At 42.0% G+C, this 24,520-nt stretch overlaps 1 protein-coding gene across 1 annotated transcript in view; it reads left to right on the forward strand.

Moving 5' to 3' along the window:
• SLC4A8 (solute carrier family 4 member 8) overlaps positions 1–24,520 on the forward strand; it is a 75,142-nt gene that overhangs the window by 38,168 nt on the left and 12,454 nt on the right. The window contains exons 11-18 of the mRNA XM_027844341.1: positions 2,710–2,810; positions 8,749–8,923; positions 10,303–10,436; positions 11,781–12,026; positions 16,979–17,084; positions 18,066–18,227; positions 20,293–20,406; positions 24,087–24,248. Of these exons, the coding sequence (XP_027700142.1) occupies positions 2,710–2,810; positions 8,749–8,923; positions 10,303–10,436; positions 11,781–12,026; positions 16,979–17,084; positions 18,066–18,227; positions 20,293–20,406; positions 24,087–24,248 (1,200 nt within the window). The remainder of the gene's footprint in view (positions 1–2,709; positions 2,811–8,748; positions 8,924–10,302; positions 10,437–11,780; positions 12,027–16,978; positions 17,085–18,065; positions 18,228–20,292; positions 20,407–24,086; positions 24,249–24,520) is intronic.

Below are 24,520 nucleotides of genomic sequence, written 5' to 3' on the forward strand. Positions count from 1 at the left end.
ACTCATGCATCCTATGATGCAAAAATGCAAAGTCACTGCAGTAGGTGGCCAGGTTTCTGGAGGTCTTTTGCCAAAAATAATATGGGAAAGATCAAGGATAATCCCCCCATCCAAATTCACAAAACCCCTGAAAACTATTCCAGATTAATAACCCCTGATTAAAGAAATGACATGGAATATTACTCTAAATATTAACACAAGAAATCTACAATCTGTATAATAAACCAACCAAGTATTTATAAACACCTGCTATGGGTCAGGGAGTGTGTTAGACCCTGGGGATAAAATGGCAAAAAAGGACAACTCCCTGCCCTCTAGGAGTGTATAATCTTACACATGACTGCATAGATTCTCTTTCTATATACATTTTATTATAAGTACATAAGTGTTTAAAATTATTTTAAAAAACCAAAGTAATTTATGGTGGGAGTGGGGGAAGGCATTAGCAGATGGAGGAATCAGGAAAGGTTTCATGAAAGATGGTGTGTGAGGTAAACTTTGTGGAAAAACCCAAAAACTAGAGCTTCTGGGTGGCAGAGGTGAGGAGAGAGTGCATTCCAGGCTGCCTCTATGCAGTTTCCTGTCTCTGTTTTTCTCTTTAATAATGTATTCAGAATTCACCTTGGAAGTCTTGGAAGTCTTCCCAGATTGAGTACATCCAACTCGGATAATAAACTGTGTGACTCAGGGCAAGTCAGTTAACCTCTCTCAATCTGTTTCCTAATCTGTAAAATGAGGATAATAGTACCTACCTCACGGAGTTTTTGTAAGGATTAAACAAGATATATACATATATATTTCTCTGTGTGTCTACATGCATATACATATATGTAGGTATAACCTAAAAGCACTGTATAAATGCTAGCTAATGGTAGTGGCAGTGGTGGTGGTAGTGGTAGTAGTAGTGGTAGTGGTAATAGTAGTAGTTGTCGTCTTTGTCATCGTCATTGTCCTCTACTAATCTGCATTCCCTCATCTGAATTTCAAAGGAAACTAAGTCTCTAGGAGGCAGAGATGAGGAGGGACTCCATTCCAGGCTTGGGGGACAACCAATACAAAGGCATGGAAAAGGAAGGTCACGTGTCATGTGTGAGCGATAGCAAGATGGGCAGATGCCAGGGTATAAGGAGGGGACTAATGGGAAATAGCTGGAAAGGCAGGATCCTGCGACTCTGAGGAGCTTTGTTTACTTGTCAAACAGAAGAGTTGATATTTGATCCTAGATGTGATGGGGAAATAGGAGAGATTGTTGAGTATGGGAGAGCAGTAATATGGTCAGATCCATTCTTTAGAAAAATCCCTTTAGCTGCTGACTAGGGGATCGATTGGTATGAGGAGAGGCTGGAGGCAGGGAGACCTATTAGGAAGCCATTGCTGAAATCTGGTGAGGGTTGATGAGGGTCTGAACTAATAGGGTGATGGTATATGAGGGGAGGAAAGGAGAGGTACACGAAAGATGTTGCAGAGGTAGATTTGTCAGCTGAGTACATGTGTGAGATAGGTAAGAGTGAGGAGTCAAGAATGACTCAAAAATTGCATACTTTGGTCACTGGAAGGTTAGTGGTATTATCAATAGAAATAGAGAAATTCAAAGCAGGGATGGGTTTTTTGGAGGGGAGTGTATGGTGGGGCAAATGAATTATGTTTTGGACATATTAAATTTGAGATGCCTACAGGACATCTAGTTCAAAATGTCCAAAAGGGAGGCAGCTAGGTGGCACGGTGGATAGAGCACCGGCCCTGGAGTCAGGAGGACCTGAGTTCAAATCTGGCCTCACAAACTTGACACTTACTAGCTGTGTGACCCTGGGCAAGTCACTTAACCCCATTGCCTAGCCAAAAAAAATAAGGCAAAATGTCTGAGAACACAAGTAACTGCAATGTGGCTGTACCCCAAAGAGGTCATTAGTGGCTCCTAGTGAGGAGGTCATGAGTATGCACAGGTTTTTCCTTGTGCAAGTCCTAATATCATTTCTAGTTGTGCTGTTCTCCAGTGTGTGCTTGGCTCTTTAAGGACCTCTCTGACAAGGGAGTGGGAGGGTGGGTGGGTGGGTGGGGTAGTGGGGAAGGCTGGTTCTTCAACCAACTTTTTTTTTTATAGTCCAAGCACAAAAGGATTGGCTCTGGCTCACAATAGTTTATTTCCAATCAATCTGTAACAGCCCAAGCTAATCAGTTCACCCCCAGTCATGATAGTGCAGAGTATAGACATTTTTGGGCATATCCCAGTAGGTTCCCTCCCAGTTCTCTCAAAAAGTTGTCAGTGGGCATATATATGACCTACGGGGAAGAGTGAGTGGAAGTCCAAAGAAAAGGCTCACTACTCTATAAACTCTTTGAGTTCTTCAGGGAACTCCTCTAATAAAGCTCTTACATGTAGATTACTCTTTTATAATTCGTTTTTATTAATATTTTTAATCTGAGATTAGCCTTTTCCTCCCACCTAGTACAGAACATTCCTCTTCCCACCCTCTTCTGCTCTCACTGTCCAAGACAGTACAAATTCAGGGAATACCAAATCCTTTTTATATCCTTTTGAGTAAAAAAAAATAACCAGCAAGGTAAATCAGTTATGGAACCCTGCCCAAGAAAGAAATTTTAGATTCTCTGATATTTCTTAAGTTAGTCCCATCATTTCCTCCTCCATTAGCATGGATAATCAAGAATTGACTTTATTAGTAAAAGTAATTCATGATATTTTGTAATTAGGAAAAAAGGAAGATGCCTGGGGTTCCAAATGGAAATATTTGCCATGTCGAACCAGAGCAACATGGTGGCCATAGTGGTCCTGAACTTCAACGTACAGGGAGGTGAGTTCTGAGAAGTCTCCTCTTTGTTATTACTCACAAGTGCAGAAGCTCTTAAAAAAAAAGGAAAAAACGTTTCTTTTCTTTTAATATTTTCTGTGATGGTGTCTTCATAGGCTTGAAATGACTTTTGAAGGGGAACCAGAGTCTCAGAGTGTTATGAACACATCAATAATGTTATTTTGGGTTGTTATGACCCATGTTGAACCTAGGCATAAATGAACCCATATGGCAGAATTAGGTTTCTGAGTCCTGCCTTTTTTCCTTTTGTGAGTCTCAAGAGTCATATTTGTATGTTATAGTATATTTGTTATGCTTCAAAGGCTTAATATGACGAGGAACAGAGAGTAGTTGCAAAAATGGACAATACTGAAGACCTTTTGGTCTGGACACAGGAGTGAAGAGTGTCTATGTGTAGGCACTGAGAAAGCTACCAAAGAAATATAAAACATGGAATTACAAAATATATCATCTTAAAATCTCAGAGCTGGAGGAGGCCATAAGGAACTTCCTAGGCCACCATCCTTCTTGTGTGTAGGCAGGATGGTAGTCAAACAGTTCCAGGGAGGAATTTTTTCTTCATAATGGCCAGAAATACTCTTCAAATCTCTTTTGCTAACATTCTTTTGATTAATTACTCTTCAAACCTGAAACTTCTGTCTAGCTTCATTCTCTCCTCTGATAGAAACTCTTCTTCTTCTTCTGTTCTCAGAAAAAATAAAAAAGTACTACTTTATGTTATGCCTTCAGGCTGCAAAAAGAATCATTCTCCCTACTAGCTTTTTAAATCCTTGAAAAGCTATTTGGTTTATCTTTGTATCTGCCTCAGTACCTCGCACAATGTATGTAGACACTTAATCAATACTGATGAAATTGAAGAAAAGGGAAATTTACCTCCTTACATATTTCAGATAAGTGATAGCAAATTATACTATTTCATCTTCACCAGCATCCTTGCCTAATTTGAAAGGATTGAGATGGTGTTAGCTATGAATTGAACATGCTGAGTTTATTATTCCCATTTGAGTTGTCTATAAAAGACATGTCCTGTGTTTTGGAAGGGCACAATATTAAATAATTCCCACCCCTTCTTTTGTTGTATTGGAGAGAGGGCATCTAGGAGATGATCTCTCCAATGGGAACTATGCATTTCTAGTTCAAGACTGAGCCTTAGCAGGAGGAGGAAAAGAGACAGGGAAGGGAGAATGGCCATACATGGCTAATGAGCTTCTCCAGAGAAGAAAATTAGGACTGTCCCAGGAAACAGCATATCTCTTTTGTGTTATAGTAGAAAGAACAATGGATTCAGTCAGAAGACTTGGGTTCAAATCCCAGCTCTGCTACTTGAATCACTTTGGGCAAGTCATATCAGAAAACTCTTGGGGTCTCAATTTAGTCATATGTAATCTGGGTCAAGGTGGGCAGTCTAGGGTTGATCTAGATTATCTTTAAGGTCTCATCTAGCTCTGCATTCTGTAATGTATGAGAAGACAACATGGTATGGTGGAAGTGTGTCAACTTGGGAGGCAGAGGGCCTGGGCTCAAACCCCACCATTGGTGGTTATCATCGGTGTGACTTTGGGCAAGTCACTTAACTTCCCTAGGCCTTATTTTACTCATAGGCAAAATGAGGAGGGTGGGCTAGTTGTAGTCCCTTCCCGCTCTAGAGGCACTTCTGATGTCCTCCATTGTTAGTAAGGGAGGTGCCTCCTGGGCTGAGTGAGAGTAGACTTGGAGAAGTCCTGGAATCAGGAAGATGTTTTTCCCTTGAGTAGGAAGGCAGTGAGAAAATATGGTATCACTGGGAGGTGTGGCAATCAGTAGTATCCCTGCCCTAGCCTCCCCAAAGAGGCACGTCTGCCCCAGAGTGTGAGTGCCGTGGATGGAGGAGGAGCTGTAACATTAGCCGGTCAAACAGACCCTTGCCTCAGGGCACTGAGACTTAGTGAAAAAGTTTAAATAATGATTTTAAAAGACCATGAAATTTAATGATTTGTTACATTTAGATTTTGACAGTCAGTCTTCTGTCAGCATAGAAACTAGTTAGCAAGAATGATTAGTTAGACTAGGAAGCTGCTTGAGGGCATGCCTCCTCTCCCTGCTAATTTCTGTACCAGGTGAACTTTTTTTTCGGCAGCAATTTTGTGATGTCCTAGGGTCTTTTTCTCCCTATATGGGGTGGGGTCTCAGGATTTTTCCCACAAGTCAGTAGTGTTCAGGTTTTCCTCCTGTCACTTGTTCAGTTGGGACCCATTTAATGCTATTTGACCCAGAAGCTGAATGTACTAGTTCTAGCTCCAGGCTAGAATCCCATTCAAGGAGATTGGCCTTGGTGGGGAGTTTCTGAATAGGGGCCACAATTTAAGTGGAAATTTTTACCAAAAATCCCTGACTTTCATCTTATTTTCCCCTTCCTATCTCTGATCTACTAACTCTTTGCACCATTAGTACAAGCTTGTCATTTCTTTTCATACATGTTCCTTTCTTTGAAATGCATGGAAACTCAGTGGAATGCCAGGAGAGGAGACAAAGAGGCAGGCAGGAGTATGCAGTTAACAGGTAGTGTCCCTGTTTAGGTGCATTAAGTACTTTGGTTGGAGGGCAGGTCTTTGAGGGTGGGAGTAGGATAAGCTCTCTGGGAAAGGAGTCCCTGGGAAAAGGAGAAATCTGTGAAATAGTTGTCACTAAAAAGGGTGGATGGGAAATCTCTGAGACATGATCTTTTCTTAAGTTGAGAAGTCATTTGACTTGATTGGAGTCTCTTGGCTCTTGGGAAGGATCCATTCTAAGACTTGTGGTCCTGGATTGATCATATTATTGGTTGATGTGTTAGGGTGTAGTACCGGGTTTGGGGCTTCTGTTCTGAAATTGTGGGCTATCCATATGCCAAGTATTGGATTTAGGAAGAATATGATATGTGCCAATGTCAAATAGTTATTGGATTGGTTTAGAAACAAAAAAGAAAGGGTTAATCAGTGATCTTCCTCCAGAGGTGCCATTTGGTACCAGAAAAAGAAAATGGCAGAGGCATGGCCCACCAATCTCTATTTACTCATGAATTATCAACTTCCTCTGAGAATTTTGGGGACCAGTGGATTGGATACCAATGGTAGAGTGAAGCTAGGAATTCAGAAATAAGATTGAAAGTGAAAAACGTAACTGCACACCAAACCCCATGTTGACATGGACATTAGATCAAATGTATTTTAGGGGAATTCTCCCAGGCCGTCAATATTGGATAATTCTGGCACTGAAAGAAAAGATTATCCCTGATCTTTCCCATATTACTTGTAGCAAAAGACCTCCAGAAACTTGACCATCTACTGCACTGACTTTGCATTTTTGCATCATAGGATGCATGAGTGTGCAAATTTAATGCCATTTTTACCAACTTTAGAAAGCATGGACACTTAATGTTAAGATGCCCCACAGAGGGGTTGGTAGGAAATGAATGGAGCCCTTGTACCTCACTGAGATAGGTGATGATCTAAGCCTAGGACTTCCCACTTCTCGTCATGGTGCCCTTAGCCTACAGACACCTTTTTCTGGAGGAAGAAGACCCACTACCAACGCCTTATGTTGCTCCACTTCATTATATGACTTGGGGACAAAATGGAATATTAAGAATGGAGTTGGAATTTGAAAACCACAGCCAACTCCTTGAGTTAGACCATAACTCTGTCGACATCTTAGTGGACCAGGGGAGACAGAGGTCTGGTGGGATATATCTGTTCCCTTAAAGAACAGACGAGAAGACATGGGAGAGAGACTGGCAAGTGAGGATCACAGATCACTTTGCCACAGACCAGGGAGGGCTCTTTTAGAGGGCTGCCCTGGGCAGATTCATGTCTTGTGTTGGAGACACCAGTTCTGGAAAAGAAATCGAACACTAGGGGCTTTCTAGAAAACAGTCCTTCCCTCAGACAGGCCTCATCCAAACCAGTCTATGTGTTTGGGCAACTACCATGGAAGGAGTTCCCCTCCTGTGGGCTTCAGTACCTAATGACTCTTTGTGCTGTGAGCGTTCTCCTTGGTATCTAGTGAGGGGTTTCATGCCAGGAGCCAAGGGCTATTCCTAGACAGGAGCAGAGCTAGAACAACTTACACCAGATGTCTCCCTCTCTCCCCCCAACATTTTTATACAAGTGAAATCATGTTCCAGTGAACATCAGAGGCACCTTCAAACAGGAAGGGCAGCAATAGCAGTGGGGTGGTGCAGCCATAGAAGGCCCTTTAGTCCGAGGGCCGGGAGACAGGAACTGAAAACCCCGTCCTGTCCAGTTTCCTTGTAAAATGGGAAGACTGATGCTTTCGCTACCTATTTGGAGTGGGGTGTTGTGATGACCAGAAGATGCTAGAATCTGGGTTCACCTCTAAGTGCCATCTGAGCGTGACCTCGACACACTTGGGAGTGTTGGTTTTGTCACATCAAGTATATGGACCTCAGATCTTAAAAATTCGTTTATTAGCATCAGTTAGCTGGGCTCCTGCATGCTTCCTGGAGTCATTGCTCATCAGCTAGTCACTGAGGCACTGTGAGACTGTCAAAGGTGGCGGGGCAACAGGGCAGCTCAAGAGTTAATTGTTAAATTTTGCACCATGGAAATCAGCAAATATTGTAAATCAGGGTTTGAGTGATTGTTTGGTTGATTGTCTAGATTTGGTTGATTAAGTCTAGACTTAAGAAAATGATGGGGAAAACATTAATGGTATAGATTAAATTTAAAAGCTTGTCTTGGTTCTTCTGAGAGCTAGTTGTTAAACATTTACCAGCATACACATTATGGAGCAGTTATGGTTCATATAAATGTTTTGTCTAAAGCAGTGGATTATTTTGAGAGACTTTTTCTGGGATGGTGCCCTTTAGTCCATGACTGTTCAAGGGCAGGGAAGACTTTTTGTGGTATAGAGCAGTTGTCCTGAAGTATCAAGTGTGAAGGGTGGGGAAAGGGAAGGGAATTAGCATTTATTAAGTGCTTAGTATGTGCCAAGCACTTCACAATGTTATCTCATTTACCCTGTGAGGTAGGTATTGTTATTTTTCCCATTTTATAGATGAGGAAACTGAGGCAAATGGGTTTAGTGACTTGTCCAAGGTCACACAGCTAGTGTTTGATGCCAGATTTGAACTCAGGTCTTCCTGACTTCAGGTCCACTGCATCACAAGTTGTGGCAAAGGCAAGTAACTGTCTGACTTCTTATCTCTGGAGTCTAAATTGGTTACTCAACATGGGAACAGGCCATGGCCTAAATGAGGTTGTTCTTAGCTGAAGGTAAAGGAGAGGAATGGGCCTGATGTGGGCCTGTGGCTCAGAGCTTTCCCCATTCCAGAAGCCTGTCTGGGAATGAGACCACCTGAACAGCAGTCTGGGGGCAGGGAGACAGTGAAGCCCTGAGGCTTCCATTTGGACGTGTGGAACACTGCTGGTCCTTTAGGGCTGGTGTAGTCTCTTTATCACCCCTTGTTTTTGTCCCTCTGCCATTTTCTGCCATACCTTTACAGCCTTTCAGGTTCTTATTACAGCTCAGTTATTATTACATAAGCTTTGTTTTTCCTTTTGCACAGGCTCAATCTTTAGGGATTAGGTGGTGCGCGTGGGCACACACACATACACGTGCACGCGCGCGCGCACACACACACACACACACACACTTTGGAATTGTGAGGCACAGTTTAAATTTTGCATTTGGAAGCTGATGCTTGCTTTGCTATAGATTGCTAATCAGTCTCAGGATAGCCATTAAACATGCTGCTGGTAGAACATGTGATGACCCAGAAGCAACATCTTGCTTTGGGAACCAAAAATGCCAAGATGGTGACTTAACTCTTAGGACATTAGAAGTAATTTGAGATTTGTGCTACTCAAGTATCGTCTTCCTGGGAGGCTGAACAAGAGGATCGTTGGTTTGTCTGAGGAGGCTGTCTCCTCTGTTTCTGCAGGCTTTTTGGAGGTTTGGTGCTGGATATAAAGCGGAAGGCCCCCTGGTACTGGAGTGACTATCGAGATGCCCTGAGTTTACAGTGTCTGGCCTCTTTTCTGTTCCTGTATTGTGCCTGCATGTCACCCGTGATCACCTTTGGGGGATTGCTTGGAGAAGCAACTGAGGGACGAATAGTAAGACCTTTTATCAACCATAATGACCATGATAATGATAAAGAATGTGATGGTGGCAGCCAGCCTTGAGATACGGGATTAGGGGATGTGGGTTCTTGCCCTAGCTTTGCCAGTTAATCACTTGGCCAAGTCACTGGATTTCTGGATTTCATTTTCCTCTGTATGACAGGGAGAACAATCTCAGCCCTTCCAGCAATGACAGGAGGTTAAAAAAGATGATCAATATGAAAGTGATCTGCTGCTAGTAGAGACGTAGAAATACAAGGGATTGTAGTCATCTTTTCCTCTTTTGGTTTCAGTTATCCACAACAAATTTTTAGTTCCTAGTTGATTTCTGACTCTTCTGGGAGGTTTGTTAGCTTAACCAAACATAATTAAAAAGGGAAAGTTCTTGTCAGAACAGAAGTCCCATGGAAAATGCCCATTCTTTGTTCCAATGACAAATCAAAGTAATTTGGAAATCATCTGCTGCTTTGTATCTTATATGCCTTGGGGCAGCTAGATGATACAGAGAACTGAGTGCTGGGCCTGGGAAGACTCCTGTTCCCGAGTTCAAATCTGGCCTCAGACACTTACTCTGTGACCCTGGGCAAGTCACTTGACCTTGTCTGCCTCAGTTTCCTCATCTGTAAAATGAGCTGGAGAAGGAAATGGCAAACTACTCCAGTATCTTTGCCAAGAAAACCCCAAATGGGATCCTAAAGAGTCAGACACAAATGAAAACGACTTAACAACATCTTACCTACCACTGCTACCCTCTATTCATATACATGTGATAAAGTTGATTGTATTGGTATTATTAACCCTAGTTAACATTTATATAATTTATTTAGAACTGATATTTATCTTTAGCAATTACTTCCATTTTTTTTTGCTAGAGTGGTGGGCTCATTGAAATGCCACAGTGTCCCAACTTAACTTAACAAACAACAATACTTCCTAGTGTGGAAGTGAATATTATGTTCTTTAATAACAGTCTCAAAAGATATTTGTATACTTTGATTGCATGATGCCTCAAGAAGACTCCTGGGAGAAGCTTTGTCACCTTACACTAGAGTTTCAGGTGACTGACTCAGCCTGACAGCCGTATAGCATGGACAATAGTATTATGTTCACATTTTTTTAAAAAAGAGAATTGAATTAAGCCATTGCTCAAGCAAGGACAGAGAGATGGATGAACTTGGGCACCTTAATTATTAAAGGGAGAGCATTTTATGCAGGGAAGTATTAGATAGTCTGGACACATTACTTTTGGTAAGATGAAATGCAAGCAAATGACTGTTAAGACACATAGAAAGTCTATGTGAGTAGAGTAGATAGAATAATGTTGCCATGTATTGATCTGATATGGAATCAGTGATGAATTTTGTTCCTTGCAGAGTGCAATCGAATCTTTATTCGGAGCCTCGATGACTGGGATAGCCTATTCCCTGTTTGCCGGGCAGGCTCTCACTATCCTGGGGAGCACTGGGCCGGTGCTCGTGTTTGAGAAGATTTTGTTCAAGTTCTGCAAGTAAGACCTTCCTTTTTCAGAAAACCTTAAGTTGTGTGGTTTAGTGACCAGGCCAAATTCCAGGACCTTGGGTGAAAAAAGATGAGAAAGTGAAGGACAGCACTGGTAAATTCAAATTTGAGTAGTAGTCCTGGGCCCTGTGACCCAGTGAAGGATGTCCCTTAGTGCACCAGCTTGCTGTTGGATAGCTCTAAGCAGGAGATGCCCATTAGACAGCTATCCTGTCTTCTGAAAGAGCCCTGCAACTTTTCTCCGTGATTGTTCCACTGAACGGAGAGTCAGAGAGTCCCAGCTTTGTACCACGAGCCCTGTAACCACTGCCAAGTCACCAGACTTCTCTGTGGCTTGGGAAATTGGACTCAGAAAAAGGAAGACGCAAGTTCCAATCCTAACTCAGATACTTATTGGCTATCTGACCTTAAGCAAGTTACTTAATCTTTTTGAGCCTCAGTTTCCTCATCTGTAAAATGTGGATATGAATAGCATGATGCATGTAAAATACTACAGAAACCTTAAAGCACTCTTAAGTGTGAGACAGTAATAGGAATGGTAGTGCCGGCATCTACCTCTTTCACTAGATGTTTATAAAGATCAGTTAGGATAATTTAGGTAAATTATTTTACAAACCTACAAGTGCGACGTATAAGGCAGCTATTTTAATAGTCAAGAAATTCTCCCTATGTCAAACCTGAATCCCTTTAGTTATAACTTTACTCACATGTACCTTTACTGAGCTCTGACAGAAAACTTGTTAAGGTCATTCTTCCTGTCTTCTCTCACCCTGTGCACGCTTTAATTTATGTATATCAGAGATGGGAAAGCAGAGTCCCTCTGCCTCCCTCTGAAGAGTGGGCCCAGGGCTAGCTGCTTCCTTATCCATGCCAGGTTCGTGAGAGATCACCATCTAATGAAGTGGGTGGGAGAGGCCATGTGGTGAAGTGGATACACAGTTGTTCTCAGGGTCGGGAAGAGCAAGGTTTGAGTCCTGTCTCTGCAGCGTGAGCTGTGAGCAACGTGGGCAAATCATTTCAGTCTCAGTGCTCTACTGCACAACTCTCTCAGACTCAGAATTGCAAAGGAGTAGCTGCTCTGTATCAATAGAGGGAGTTTTCTTACTAGGTGCTGACTATATCAATGAAATTCTGGTTGGGATCAAACAAAAATATAGAATGAGAAGTACCGTTCTCTTCCCTCCATCAGTTCATGTACCACCCCAACCTAATCTTTGTGAGTAAAGTAGAAGGTATGAAGTAAGCCAGGGCTGGATTTCTGAGCCCTTAGCCCTTCTGTCCCTTAATTCGATGCATGGATTGGTGCTCTTGATTTATTTTGGCTTTGTTTCAGAGACTACGCTCTCTCTTACCTGTCCCTTCGAGCCTGCATTGGACTGTGGACTGCTTTCCTATGTATTGTCCTTGTGGCAACTGATGCCAGTTCTCTCGTCTGCTATATTACCCGCTTTACTGAAGAAGCGTTTGCCTCATTGATTTGTATCATTTTCATCTACGAAGCAATAGAGAAATTGATTCACCTGGGGGAAACCTACCCCATCCACATGCACAGCCAACTGGATCACCTTAGCCTTTACTAGTAAGTGTGAGCTTTTTCTTATCGCACAAGAAGCGTTTTGGTCTGGAGCCTGGCTGCTCCATGGTATGGCCTCTGTAAAGTAAGGTTATGTGTTTCTAGAGCCCTATTGGGAACCAGAGTTGTAGATGCAGAAACCTTGGGGAGCAACCCCAGCAGTTAAGAAGTTAAGAGCCTGAATCTGGGTGGAAAAGCTGGAGAAACCAAAAAGAGTTCTGTTGTCATAGAAGGCCCTGTTTTCATTCTAGTTGTGGCACTAATTCCTTGTGTGGACCACGGGCAAGTCCCTTCACATCATCTGTGAAATGAGGTGGCCTAGGGGATCTTTAAGATTCCTTTTAGCTCCAAGATTCTTTGAATTTGAGAAGCCTAAACAAATGAGGGATAGGGGTGATTTCATCAGTCTTTGAATATATACAGTAATATGGAGAACATCTATCCTCTGTTTCTCTTGAGGATAAGATGAACAAGAAAATTCTGATATTGCATTAATAGGGATTTAAGTTGAGTATTGTGGGGAAAAAAAAACTTCCTTAGTATAAGGATTTTTGAAATAATGGAGATAGTGAGATCCCTCTTTTTTTTTTCTTGGAAAGAATATTCAACTATCTTTATTTTTTAAAATTTTTATTTTTTGGCAAGTAGGGTTAAGTGACTTGCCTAGGGTCACACAGTTAGTAAGTGTCGAGTGTTTGATCTGAGGCCAGATTTGAACTCAGGTCCATCCTGACTTCAGGACCGGTGCTCTATCCACTGCGCCACCTAGCTGCCCCTCAACTATCATTCTTAAAGGATCCTTTCATACCTAGGATTCTATAATTTTAGACCAGAAAGGTCTGGGAACCCAGATTGCTTACTAGACTGCAACTCAAAATACTGTTGCTTCTGTCACAGCTTCTTGGCTGATATGACTATTTCAAGAAACTCTCATTAGTGTTATGGGTAGTCCATGAGACTTTTTATTGCTGTCTTTAGAAACTTCTGATTTTTCAACCATCATACTCTCTGGAGTCAGGTTCTTGAAATAATAACCAGGGAGCTTTTGGACATCTGGAAAAAATGTCCAAGTTGTTTTGCTCAAGCTCCTTCTTGATCCTTCCTTAGTTCTGCATATCTCAAGGAACTTTAGTGATTCTCCAGTGTAACTTCTTGGACTGTGCACCTCATTAATGACATCACTGACAGATGCCCTTCCTTCTCTTCTTGTTATATTGTTCTGATGTGGATGATCTGGATTGATGAAAGGAGGTAAGAGACACAGAAGTAGGAAGAGAAAATACAGAATTGTTAACCCTCAGAGGAGCGGTTAGCCTCACAGTGCCTGAGACTAACGGGTACGAGCTTATGAAATCATACCCACACATTCTTGTGTACTTCCGAGTTGTTCTGTTGTCTGAGTGTGAATCTTGGGCAGCAAACATAATGCAATTGGGGCCTCTCATAGCACCTGCCAAAGTGATACATAGGATCTTGGAGTTAAAATGTGCCTTTGGGGACTTGGAATCCAATAACCATTGGATGAAATATTCCACATCCAGATACTATTCAACCATGTCATTCAATCATCGGTGCTGGGGAAATCAGTATTTTTTTAAGAGAGCCCATACCATTGTTGAACAGTCTTATTATTAGAAAGTTCTTCCTTATGTTGAGCCAAAAGGTAAATCCCTATTATTTCTAATCATTAGTGCTGATTACTCCTTCTGGAGCTGCACAAAACAAATCTATTATCTCTTTAGACTACAGCACATTAGACTTTTTGAAGGCCACTATCATGTCTTTCTCAAATCTTTTTTTTTTTAGGTTAAATATCCTCAGCCCCTAAACCATTCCTCATTATTAAATTCAATTCAATAAATATTTGTGTCAATCAATAAAAATTAAATGCCTCCTATGTTCCAGGCACTGTGATAAGTACTGGGCATAAAAGAAAGGCAAAAGACAATCCCTGCCCTCAAGAAGCTTAGAATCTAATGGAGGAGGCAATATGCAAACAAATGTATACAAAGCAAGTCATATAGAGGATAAATAGAAAATAATTAAGAGGAAATGTACTGAAATTAAGAGAGATTAGGGAAGGCTTCCTATAGAAGGTGGGATTTTAGTTGGAACTTAAAGGAATCCTGGGAAGTCAGTAGTCGGAGTGAAGGAGGTGGAGCGTTCCAGGCATGGAGGACAACCAAAGAAAATGCCTAGATCTGAAAGATGGAGCGTTTTGTTTGTAGAACAGCCAGGAAGCCAGTGTCAGTGGATCAAAGAGTACATGTTGGGGAGTAAGGTGTCAGAAGCCTGGAAAGGTAAGAGGGAGCTAGGTTATGAAGGGCTCTGAATGCCGAACAGAGAATTTTACACTTGATCCTGGGAGCGATAAGAAGCCACTGGAGTTTGTTGAGTGAGGGGGATGTGACATTGATCAGACCTACACTTTAGGAAAATGTTTTTAGTGGTTGAATTAGGATGGATTAGAGTTGGGAAAGATTTGTGGCAGGCAGGCCCTCCAGTAGGCTATTACAATAGCCCAGGTATGAGGTGATGAGGAGCTGCATGAGAGTGGTGGCTGTGTCAGAGGAGAGATGGGTTTGTAAAGGTAAAATCAACAGTACTTGGCAAAAGCTTAGGTATGGAGAGTAAGAGATAGTAAGAAATCTAGGATGACTCCTAGGGTTGGAGCCTGAGGGATGGGAGGATGGTGTTGCCCTTTATAGGGAAGGTGAGGGGTTAGGGTGGGGAGGGTTTAGGATATACTGAGTTTAAGATGTCTACTAGACATCCAGTTTGAGATGTCTGAAAGGTGATGGAAATGGAAGACTGGAGGTTAGCAGAGAGATTGGGGCAGGTTAGGAAGATCTGAGAATCATCAGCATAGAGATGGTGATTAAATCCATAGGAGCTGATGAAATCACCAAGTGAAGTAGTATAGAGGGAGAAGAGAAGAGGGCCCATATGATATGGTTTTCAGATGCTCTTCAGTTTGCCTGTATCGCTCTTAGAGAATATAGTAAAAAGCAGAGGCATCAAACACCCAGCTGCGTTCGGCCTGCAACACTCAATGAGACCTAAATCGGATGAAAATGTAATTGGGAAATATTTAATAAAATGCAAAAAAATACTACAGGACATAGGTAATGTTAATATGTGTTTTTCTAAGTCAGTATGTGGCCTGCAGGACCTCTAACCTGTATGTACCATTTAGTGATCTCCATTTCTATTTGAGTTTGACTCCACAGCTATAGAGTACACTGTGACTAATACCTTCCTTTTTGTACTAATGCAGCCAAAATTACATTAGTTTTTCACAGCAATGCTATATTCTTGTTGGTTCATCCTGAATTTGGGGTCAACTAGGAGCTCTGTATTTTTATCACATAAAAAAGCCAGTTTTCCTCTATCCTTTACTTCTGTACTTGATTTTTTTTTTAACCAAAGTGAAGGACATGACATTGTTTAAAATAAAATTTTATTGATATATTGTGTTTTTACATCACCTACATTTCCCATTATATTCTGTCCTCCCCCTCCCTAAGAGCAATATGTTTGTTGTTATATGTTTGTTGTTTAGTCGTTCAGTCATGTCTGACTCTTTGTGACCCCCCTCTGTAGGGGTTTTCTTGGCACAGGCACTGGAGTGGTTTGCCATTTCCTTCTCTGGCTTATTTTACAGATAAGGAAACAGAGGCAAACAGGATTAAGTGACTTGTGCAAGATCACACAGTTAGTAAGTGTCTGAGGACAAATTTGAACTCAGGAAGATGAGTCTTCCTGACTCCAGGTCTGGTGCTGTACCCACTGTGACACCCAGCTGCCCCAGAGCAATATATACCTTATAACAAAGAATAAAAAAAGAGGGGAAAAGCAGTTAAGCAAAACAAATCAACGTATTGAAAAAGTTTCATCATCTTTTCAGTGCTCCACATCCATGGTCTCCTACTTCTGGAGAGAAGCCAAGGGAGGGGCCTTCTTATTCTTCTTCCTGGGGACCAGACTTGGCGATTGCAATTTCAGTTTTCAGAGTCGATTGCTTTGTTCTTGTTCTTCCCATCTCCATTGCTGTAGTCATTGCATATATAATTCTCCTGGTTCTGCTTGTTTCACTTCACATAAGTCTTTCCATGCTTCTCAGCAATTCATCCTAGTCATTGTTTCCTATGGCAGAGTAACATTCCATTCCATTCATGTGCCACAATTTGACTAGCCATTTGCCAATGGATGAGTATCTTCTTTGCCCTACTTTAAAAAAGTGCTTTTAGGAATGTTGTTATATAGAGGGAGCGATTTGACCCCTTTGGAATATATTCTTAGCGCATGAATCTCTGGTATACTTATTTTTAAAAATAAATTTTATTGATTTCCTTTGTTCTTATGCCATGCTCATTTTCTGCTATACCTCTCCCTCTTACAGTACTAACTGTAACTAATAACACTAACATGCCAGTACTGAATCCTTTCTTATCACAAATTTAAAAACAGTTAAGCAGCAATAATTGATACAGTAACCACATCTAATAGCTTATTCAGCAATTGGTCCACATAGCTAGGCTGGGTGACCCTAGGCAAGTCTCTTAACTTCTGTTTGCCCCAGTTTACCTAATGTAAAGTAGGAATAATAACAGCACCTACATCCCAGGGTTGTTGTGAGGATCAAATGAGGTAATACTTGTGAAGTGCTTAAAGGCACAGTGCCAGGCACGTGTTAAGCACTATATAAAGGGCTATTTATTCCCTCCCTCCCCAATAGCAGGTCTTCACATATATTGCTATTAAATGTCAATTTCACTTCTTGAGAGCTTCTGGAATTCTGATTTGGTCATTCCTGTTGGCCCTCTGTCCTCCCCAGCTTTATGTCCAGAGCATATTTGACAAACCTGCTTTCTATTTCTTTATTCAAGTCACTGACGCCCATGCATTATTTCTGATGTTGATGCTTTCTCTCTGAAATCTCTTCCATTTGCTCCTAGTTGCAGGTGTACTATCCCAAAGGACCCCAGCAATCACACACTGCAGTATTGGAAGGACCATAACATTGTGGCAGCGGAAACCAGTTGGGCCAACCTGACCGTCACTGTAAGCTGAGGAGCAGCTGAGCTGCCAGCTGTCAAATATACCAGCAGGGCAAGCTCTGGATTTAATTGAAAGAGAGGAAATAGGGTCACCCTCAGTTGAATTTCTTTCTTTTATTAATTATTCATGATGCCTTCTTCCTTTTAAAACCAGGAGGACATGATCCTGTAGCTCTTTTCGAAGCAGAGGAGAGAATGTGCATCTATCTCTCTGGGATTCTTTCCTTTTTGCAGGAATATTAGTAGGGTAGCTATAGCAGCTTGCATAACTCAGCCATTTAAGGACTTCCTAGTTTGGTTTTTGCCATTTGGATGTATTTTGCTTCGGGAGGGAGAAGAATGGGAGGCAGGAGGCCTTTGTACCAGCCTACTAATCCTATATTTAGGGGAGATATGGGTACGTTCTTTATTACCTGTTCCTTTGAAGTGTTCCAGTAAACAAAGGATAATAGGGATAGTTAACCCCTTATATTCCCTGTATTCTTTTTTGTCTTGGCAATATAGCTAATGAACTATAGCCCTGGTATAAGCTCTCTAGAGTACTTTGCCAGTGATTTCAGGCATAGCTCTAGCTATTGGCAGATATTAGATTGCTTCTCAGCAAGATGTATTTTAGAATCTGTACAAGGCAGCCATCCACGCACTGGCACTCCCCTCCATTCCACATCTTCTTATCAACCCCTCTTACCCAATGGGGCAGCAACTGCATGAGAAGGTGAAATACATGCCCATGGTAACCTATATTCTGCAGCAGCTGTGAGGGAAAGGTGGCCAGTGGAAAGAGGGATGGGTAGTAAATGATGATGTTGGCAAGCTGCAAATGGCGGCCTATCCTGTAGGCCGGCAGAGGTGAGGATACTGGCTAGAATGTTGAGACTGCATTTCTGGGGAATGGAAGCAGATAAATCTGCATCCTAACTTCAGTGCTTGTTTTGTGGGCTATCTTGTATTGACCTTTAATCATTCAGGATGTTTGTTTTTTCAGGAGTGTCAGGAGATGCACGGAGAATTCACTGGATCTGCCTGCGGTCGCCATGGACCTTATACACCCGATGTGCTCTTCTGGTCCTGTATTCTCTTTTTCACAACCTTCATCCTCTCCAGCACATTAAAGACATTTAAGACAAGCCACTATTTTCCAACCAGAGTAGGTAGCTGGTTTCTTAGATCATTCAAATTCACATTTAACCAGGATGTTCATTCTGGGCAAAAAATTAATTCCGCCTTATGTTCTAATGTCGAGTCAGTGGACGACAGCCTGTTCTCAGCCTCCATTCATCACTCACCCCTTGCAGCTTGCTGATCACATTCTGGGAGTGTGAGTGTACATGGGGGGAGAGGGAGAATGGGAGCAGATGTCCTATGCTGCACAACAATGTTCTCTTCTAATGGTCTTTTATCTGTTCTGTGTCTTCAAAGGGTTTTAGTGAGGGTGAATGAATTAATCTGTATATATGGTTTGGTTTAAAAGTAGATTGGTGTTTTCTGTTGTCTGAAGGCAATTGTGCTCCTCTCAACCATGTATGCTTTGGCTCCATGGAGAAGTGATCGTGCTTATAGACATAAAATAAGGAGATTTAACTGATTTTCTAAAAAGTTCCTTCCAGTTCTAAGGTCTGTGAACTCCAAATGGCATGCAATACAAGCTAGCATAGAATTCAGTGCTAACTTGAGTGACCTAGAGTGCTCTAGGAGTTCAGAGGACAGGGAAATCAGTGAGGAGTGTATCAGGCAAAGAAGGCTTCCTGGAGGTGGTGGGGCTTTGGCTAGGCACTGAAGGATTTGGACAGGCTGGTTTTCCAGAAAGACTGAACAGAACACTGAATCCAGAACACTGCAGTGTTCAGGGGTTCCCACAGAAGTGGCTGAGTTTCAGAGCTGTTAGTGAATGTATATCATTGCAATTGAAAGTTATGCTGTCTAGTGGAAAGAGCTCTGGGCTGGGAGCCAGAGGACCTGAGTTTGAATTTGACTGTGCCACTTACTGACTGAATGACTATGGGGAAGTTATTTAATCTTTTTATGCCTCTGTTTCCTCATTTGTAAAATGGGGATACTTGCCCTTCTAAGGTTATTGTGAGTAAAATGCTTTGTAACTGTGGTGAACCAACATTAAGTTCACATTAGAGTAGAGGATTCTCCCCAATATGACAGCATGAGTAGAAGTAGACCAGCCCACATTTCTCACAATTATTCTATTGAGGTGGGAAACACAGCATCAAACCAAGAAGGAAAAACGATAGTAACTGTATTTTCCTAGTTTAGGTCCAAACAAAGAGACAGCCAAAAAACTCTCAGCATGAGTGTAGGGGTAATAGCCAGCATTTAAATAGCTCTTTAAGGTTCTAAAGAACTTTACAAATACCTCACTCGATCTTCACAATAATCCTGGGAGGTAGGTGCTATTATTATTCCCATTTTACAGATGAGGAAACAGAGGCAGACAGAGGTTAAGTAATTTTAGTTTGCCCAGGCTCACAGCTAGTAAGTGTCTGAGGCTGGATTTGAACTCAGGTCTTTCTGCCTCCAGGTCCCAGCTCTCTATCCACCGCCTGGTCTAGGAAGAAATATCACAGAATCCTTTTAGCAAGAATCCATAACAGCCAGCTATGGAACTCATTATAGCTTATGGTTAAATGTAAATACTGATCTGCAAAGAATCATTTGCAGGCCTTATTGCTGTTAGTGAAATAACTCCTGGTTATGTAATCCGAGTATTGTGTGTATATGCCATATTTACTTTATGATATTTTGTTCTCATCCAGGAGTGTCTAGATAACCACTGGGTGAATGGTCTGGTAAATAACTCCCTCTTTCCATATGCACACGGCTAATTTATCTGTGGCCTAACCTCAGGGTTGTCTGTACAGAGCCAATTAAGTGGTCCCAGGATCTAAGACTGAACCAGATCCCTGCCTCTCCAACATCCAGCTGGATTCAGAAGTTAAAGCCTTCCCTTCACTGGCTTGGCCATTATTTAAATGGTCTCCAGAGATGGGGGAGAGGAAGAGTCAAGGTTAGGTTCATCAGATCATTGCCTGGCACCTTATCCTGGCCATACCTTAAAGTCCCTGGGCTGTGTGCATAAATCTTTATGTTTCATTATACTATAGAATACTGCTATAGCATTGATGTTTTATTTGGGGGATTTTGAAGCCCTTTTTAATGCTAATTTTTACATTTTCTAAGTTTCTCATCATTTCTTCCTCCAGGTACGCTCGATGGTGAGTGACTTTGCAGTTTTCCTCACCATCTTCACAATGGTGGTTCTTGATTTTTTAATTGGTGTACCATCCCCGAAGCTACAAGTTCCAAGTGTGTTTAAGGTACATAATTCACGTGATGTACATTCAGCATTGTTTGAAAGAATGTGGTCCTAAGCTGAGCTCAAAGAGCTTTTCAAACAGCTTGGCCTAGGATGAGTTCTAGAGCATCCCCCGCCCCTGCCCCCTGCACCCCTCCGACAGAACAAAAGACATTTCCAAAGACATTTTGAAAAACATTTCCTTTTAGGTCTGGTGCTAAAGAACATCATAGTTTTCCTTTTAGTCCAGAGACAATGAAAACAGACAGTTGTTTAACTAAACAATTAATTAACTAATGGAAAGGTTCTGGCAGTTGTAACAACGATGTTTACTAGTACTTCTGTTTCTTTTATTTTGTGTATTTGGTGCTAGAGTTTTAAAATCTAATGTGAAAATTTACCAAAATGGATGTCCAATAATATAAAAATGTGTGGTGGTGGAGACACTGAAACAGCTATGGACCTCATGTTTCTGATCAATCAGCAGATAGCTATCATACTGCAAGGTTTGTTATAAAGTAATGTAAGACACAGTCTGTGCACAAAAAGCTCACAGTCTAGTTGGGGAGATAGGCCATAACCTCATGAAAATATTCCACGTGACAAATGCAAAGCACAGAAAACGCTGAGTACCAGAGGAATCCAAGAAGGGAGAGATGGCTGTGGGCTGAAATGATGAGGAAAGTCTTCATGGAAGTCTTCTCTATCAGCATGTCTGCTGTAGCTGGAGAATAGGAACGCCCCCAGAACCCACTTGGTGACCCCTCTGCCCAGATCCCTGGCTCAAGTAGATGGCTGGGGGACCAGGGGCAGAGCCCCAACTGCCATATCTCTGCCCCAGGCTGTATCAACAGGGAGGTGGAGAGAGAGGATATGAATGTGCCAGTTATATCATAACAGAGTTATTCGTAGGACAATCATAAACATGATAAAACAGTTAAGCCTTTCCAGAGTTACTGGCTTGGGAAAGGAGGAAAAGAGGGTGTATTCTCTAACTCATAAATACATACTTACAAGAGTATGTATATACAAATGGCTCCTGTCCATCCTGACCACCACCAAGCCCTTCCTCCAAAGATCCTACTGCTATAGTCAGAGAGGAGAGACAGCTTTTAGAGGACTCATGGGTGCTCATGAAATTCAGGAGAAGCCTAGGTGAGAAGAGCCCCCAGGGCCGGTCTCCCAGGTAGGCCTGGCCTTCCTAGGAGGAGGACAGATTCCTCAGTGCTAAAATGCCTTTCCCTTCCCTTAAAATTTTGCACTCCACCTTCCACCAACTGAGAATACATTTTGGTTAATAAGCATCCTCTTTTAAAGGTTTAAATTCTTGGGGCAGCTAGGCGGCGCAGTGGATAGAGCACCAGTCCTGGATTCAGGAGGACCTAAGTTCAAATCTGGTCTCAGACACATAACACTTACTAGCTGTGTGACCCTGGGCAAGTCACTTAACCCCATTGCCTAACCAAAAAAAAAAAAGTTTAAATTCTTCTGGAAGAGTTATGGGGCTGTCAGTCACTCAGTCACTTACCTCTTAGGGTGCCATTGGATTGCTTTTAACCTAGCTGAAAGCTGCTGTACTGAAGGAATGGGAGTTTGGGTTGATTGATCAGAGTGTACTTGAAGGAGGAAGCAGCTGTCTGCTAGAGATCTCCACTCCCAGCTGTCCTTCCACTTGCTCGCTCCCTGGGAATCCCACATGCTATTCACTCTTTCCTTAAGATGTCATCATAGCTCTGGTGGCCTTTGAAACGAAAATCTTCGTCCCCAATCATCTCACCTGGCTGGGATGCCAAATTCATAGTTATCTAATGCTGCTGCCCATCTCTGGCAAGTGTCTAACTTGGCACTGATCAAAGTTTGTCAGCAGATTGTTGTCAGACCACATTTGCTGTTTAACTCCAGACACATAATCTATGAATTTTTCTGTGACAAAGCACTTCAAAGGCAAGGATTCCAGCTTATACATGGCACCCTGAGCTGCACCGTCCTCTGCTGGAAAGCACATTTGTTTTCTGGTGACCATCACGCTGAGTACCAGACTTCTCACAAGCCTACCAGGCTGGCATCTACATGCAGGGCAAAGCATCCATAACACATTAGCTCCAAGGTCCTGGAACCAGGGTGTGGATAAATTAAGCTGCCCTTACTCCCAGTGCTCAAAGGAAGCTACTTGTACCAGTTCTGACATGATCTGTAGCTAGACAGAGAAAAGAAGAGAGGGAGAGAGGGCAAGGAGAGAGACAACCCCTTTTTAAAAGTCCAGTGAGTTGGCTTTTCCTGCTGAGTGGCCAATAAAGGGATTGCTTTCTCCTAAAGCACCCTTCAGCCCTAAGTCACACAAGGCAGGAAGCAAGAGGGGCAGCTTTACACATGCTCCAAGAGCCCCCCACTTACATTTCTAATGCTGAAATGGTTTCATGTTCTAGAGTACAGTAAGAATACTTCTTATTGTGTGTATATGTATTATGGTAAAGGCTTGAAACCTCCACTGGAAGATGTTTTCCCACAAGTAAAGAGTAAATGACATGGGGTGGAGATGTAGGGGCCAGGGTTTCAAACGTGGGCCCCAGCTCTTACCTGGAATGTTCCTGGAGAGCTCCAGAGAATATTCGTGAGTCTGCCAAAGAGCCACCTGGAATCAGGCAATGTTCAATGTCAACTCTATCTCTAAGTATCTTGGAGTTGTAACATTTAGTATCAAGGTAAGGGAAGGAAAAAGGAAGAAAATAAGCACTTATATAGCATCTACTATGTACTAGGCACTGTGCTAAGCACTTTACAAGTATTATTTCATTTGATCCTCACAACCACCTTGGGAGGTAGGTGCTATTGTTATTCTCAATTTATACATGAGGATACTGAGGCAAACAGAGATTAAGTGATTTGCCCAAGGTCACACAGCTAGTAAGTGTCTGAGGCAGGATTTAACCTCAGGTCTTCCTGACTTCAGGGCCAGCACTCTCCATCGCACCACCTATCATTCATTACCTGTGAAATTAAGCTTAATTCTATGAGTTTGGTGCAATTGGACCAACCTTGGGAATGCAGCAACCCCAACAACTATTCACTTCACTCCATCCACCTTCACATGATGCTTCTCCCCTAGACAGTAACTATAGTCTGCACAGTATGTAAGGCCAGATTACCTTTGCAGTTGGTTGTATAGATGAACTATACGGCACAGTCGACTGCTATAAATATCATAGTATGTGTGCTAATAGAGGGGATCTGAGAGGCGAGTAGTGGTTATTTGCATTTAGCTCTGGAATATGTGGTAATTTTTTGGCAACATATTTGCCTTCATAATTATATTTTTACTTATGCTAATAATAAAAAATCTGGCTACATTCTGAGTACATAAAGTTTAGAGAGGGGATGCCAGGGAGTTGAGAATATGCTGAATGGTACATAAAAGTCAGGTTAAAATTCCATATGGGAATTCACATTCCCTTTTCTATGGGTAATCTACAAAGACAATAACTTGTTTATGGCTGGGAATTGACTCATTTAAGGGAGATTTGGAACAAAAATCAAGGGTTTGAGAAGAAGTTAAAGTATTTGATACTTTTCAGGAGTCTCAGGCAATATTGAAGAGAAAAAGTCTTAGAGAGACTAAGTCTCAAAGAGACTTTTGCACTAATTATTTTTGCTAATTTAAAATACAAAAATAAAGCCTTATTTTCTTCTTTCTTTTTCTTTTAGCCAACACGGGATGACCGGGGGTGGATTATCAATCCCATTGGACCCAATCCCTGGTGGACTGTGATAGCTGCAATCATCCCAGCTCTCCTCTGCACCATCTTAATATTCATGGACCAGCAGATCACAGCTGTCATAATTAATAGGAAGGAACATAAGCTCAAGGTAATAAGAGTGTTGGTCTATAGAGGATCCATGGGAGTCTCCTCATGTGAATATGTTGATTAATTTTAGTATGTGTGCATGCAGACCTCAGGCATTTTAGGATTTGGTAGATAGTAAGGCTCCATAAAATTATGGAGGAACTGCCAATAACTGGAGGGATCTCACACATCTCTGGTTCATCAGTTGATGAATGGGGCCAGCTTTAGGATTTAGTGCATGGGAAGAGTGTGTGTGTGTGTGTGTGTGTGTGTGTGTGTGTGTGTGTGTGTGTG

This window comes from Vombatus ursinus, unplaced genomic scaffold, assembly GCF_900497805.2.
Source record: "Vombatus ursinus unplaced genomic scaffold, bare-nosed wombat genome assembly UNPS02014941.1, whole genome shotgun sequence".
Taxonomy (NCBI): domain Eukaryota; kingdom Metazoa; phylum Chordata; class Mammalia; order Diprotodontia; family Vombatidae; genus Vombatus; species Vombatus ursinus.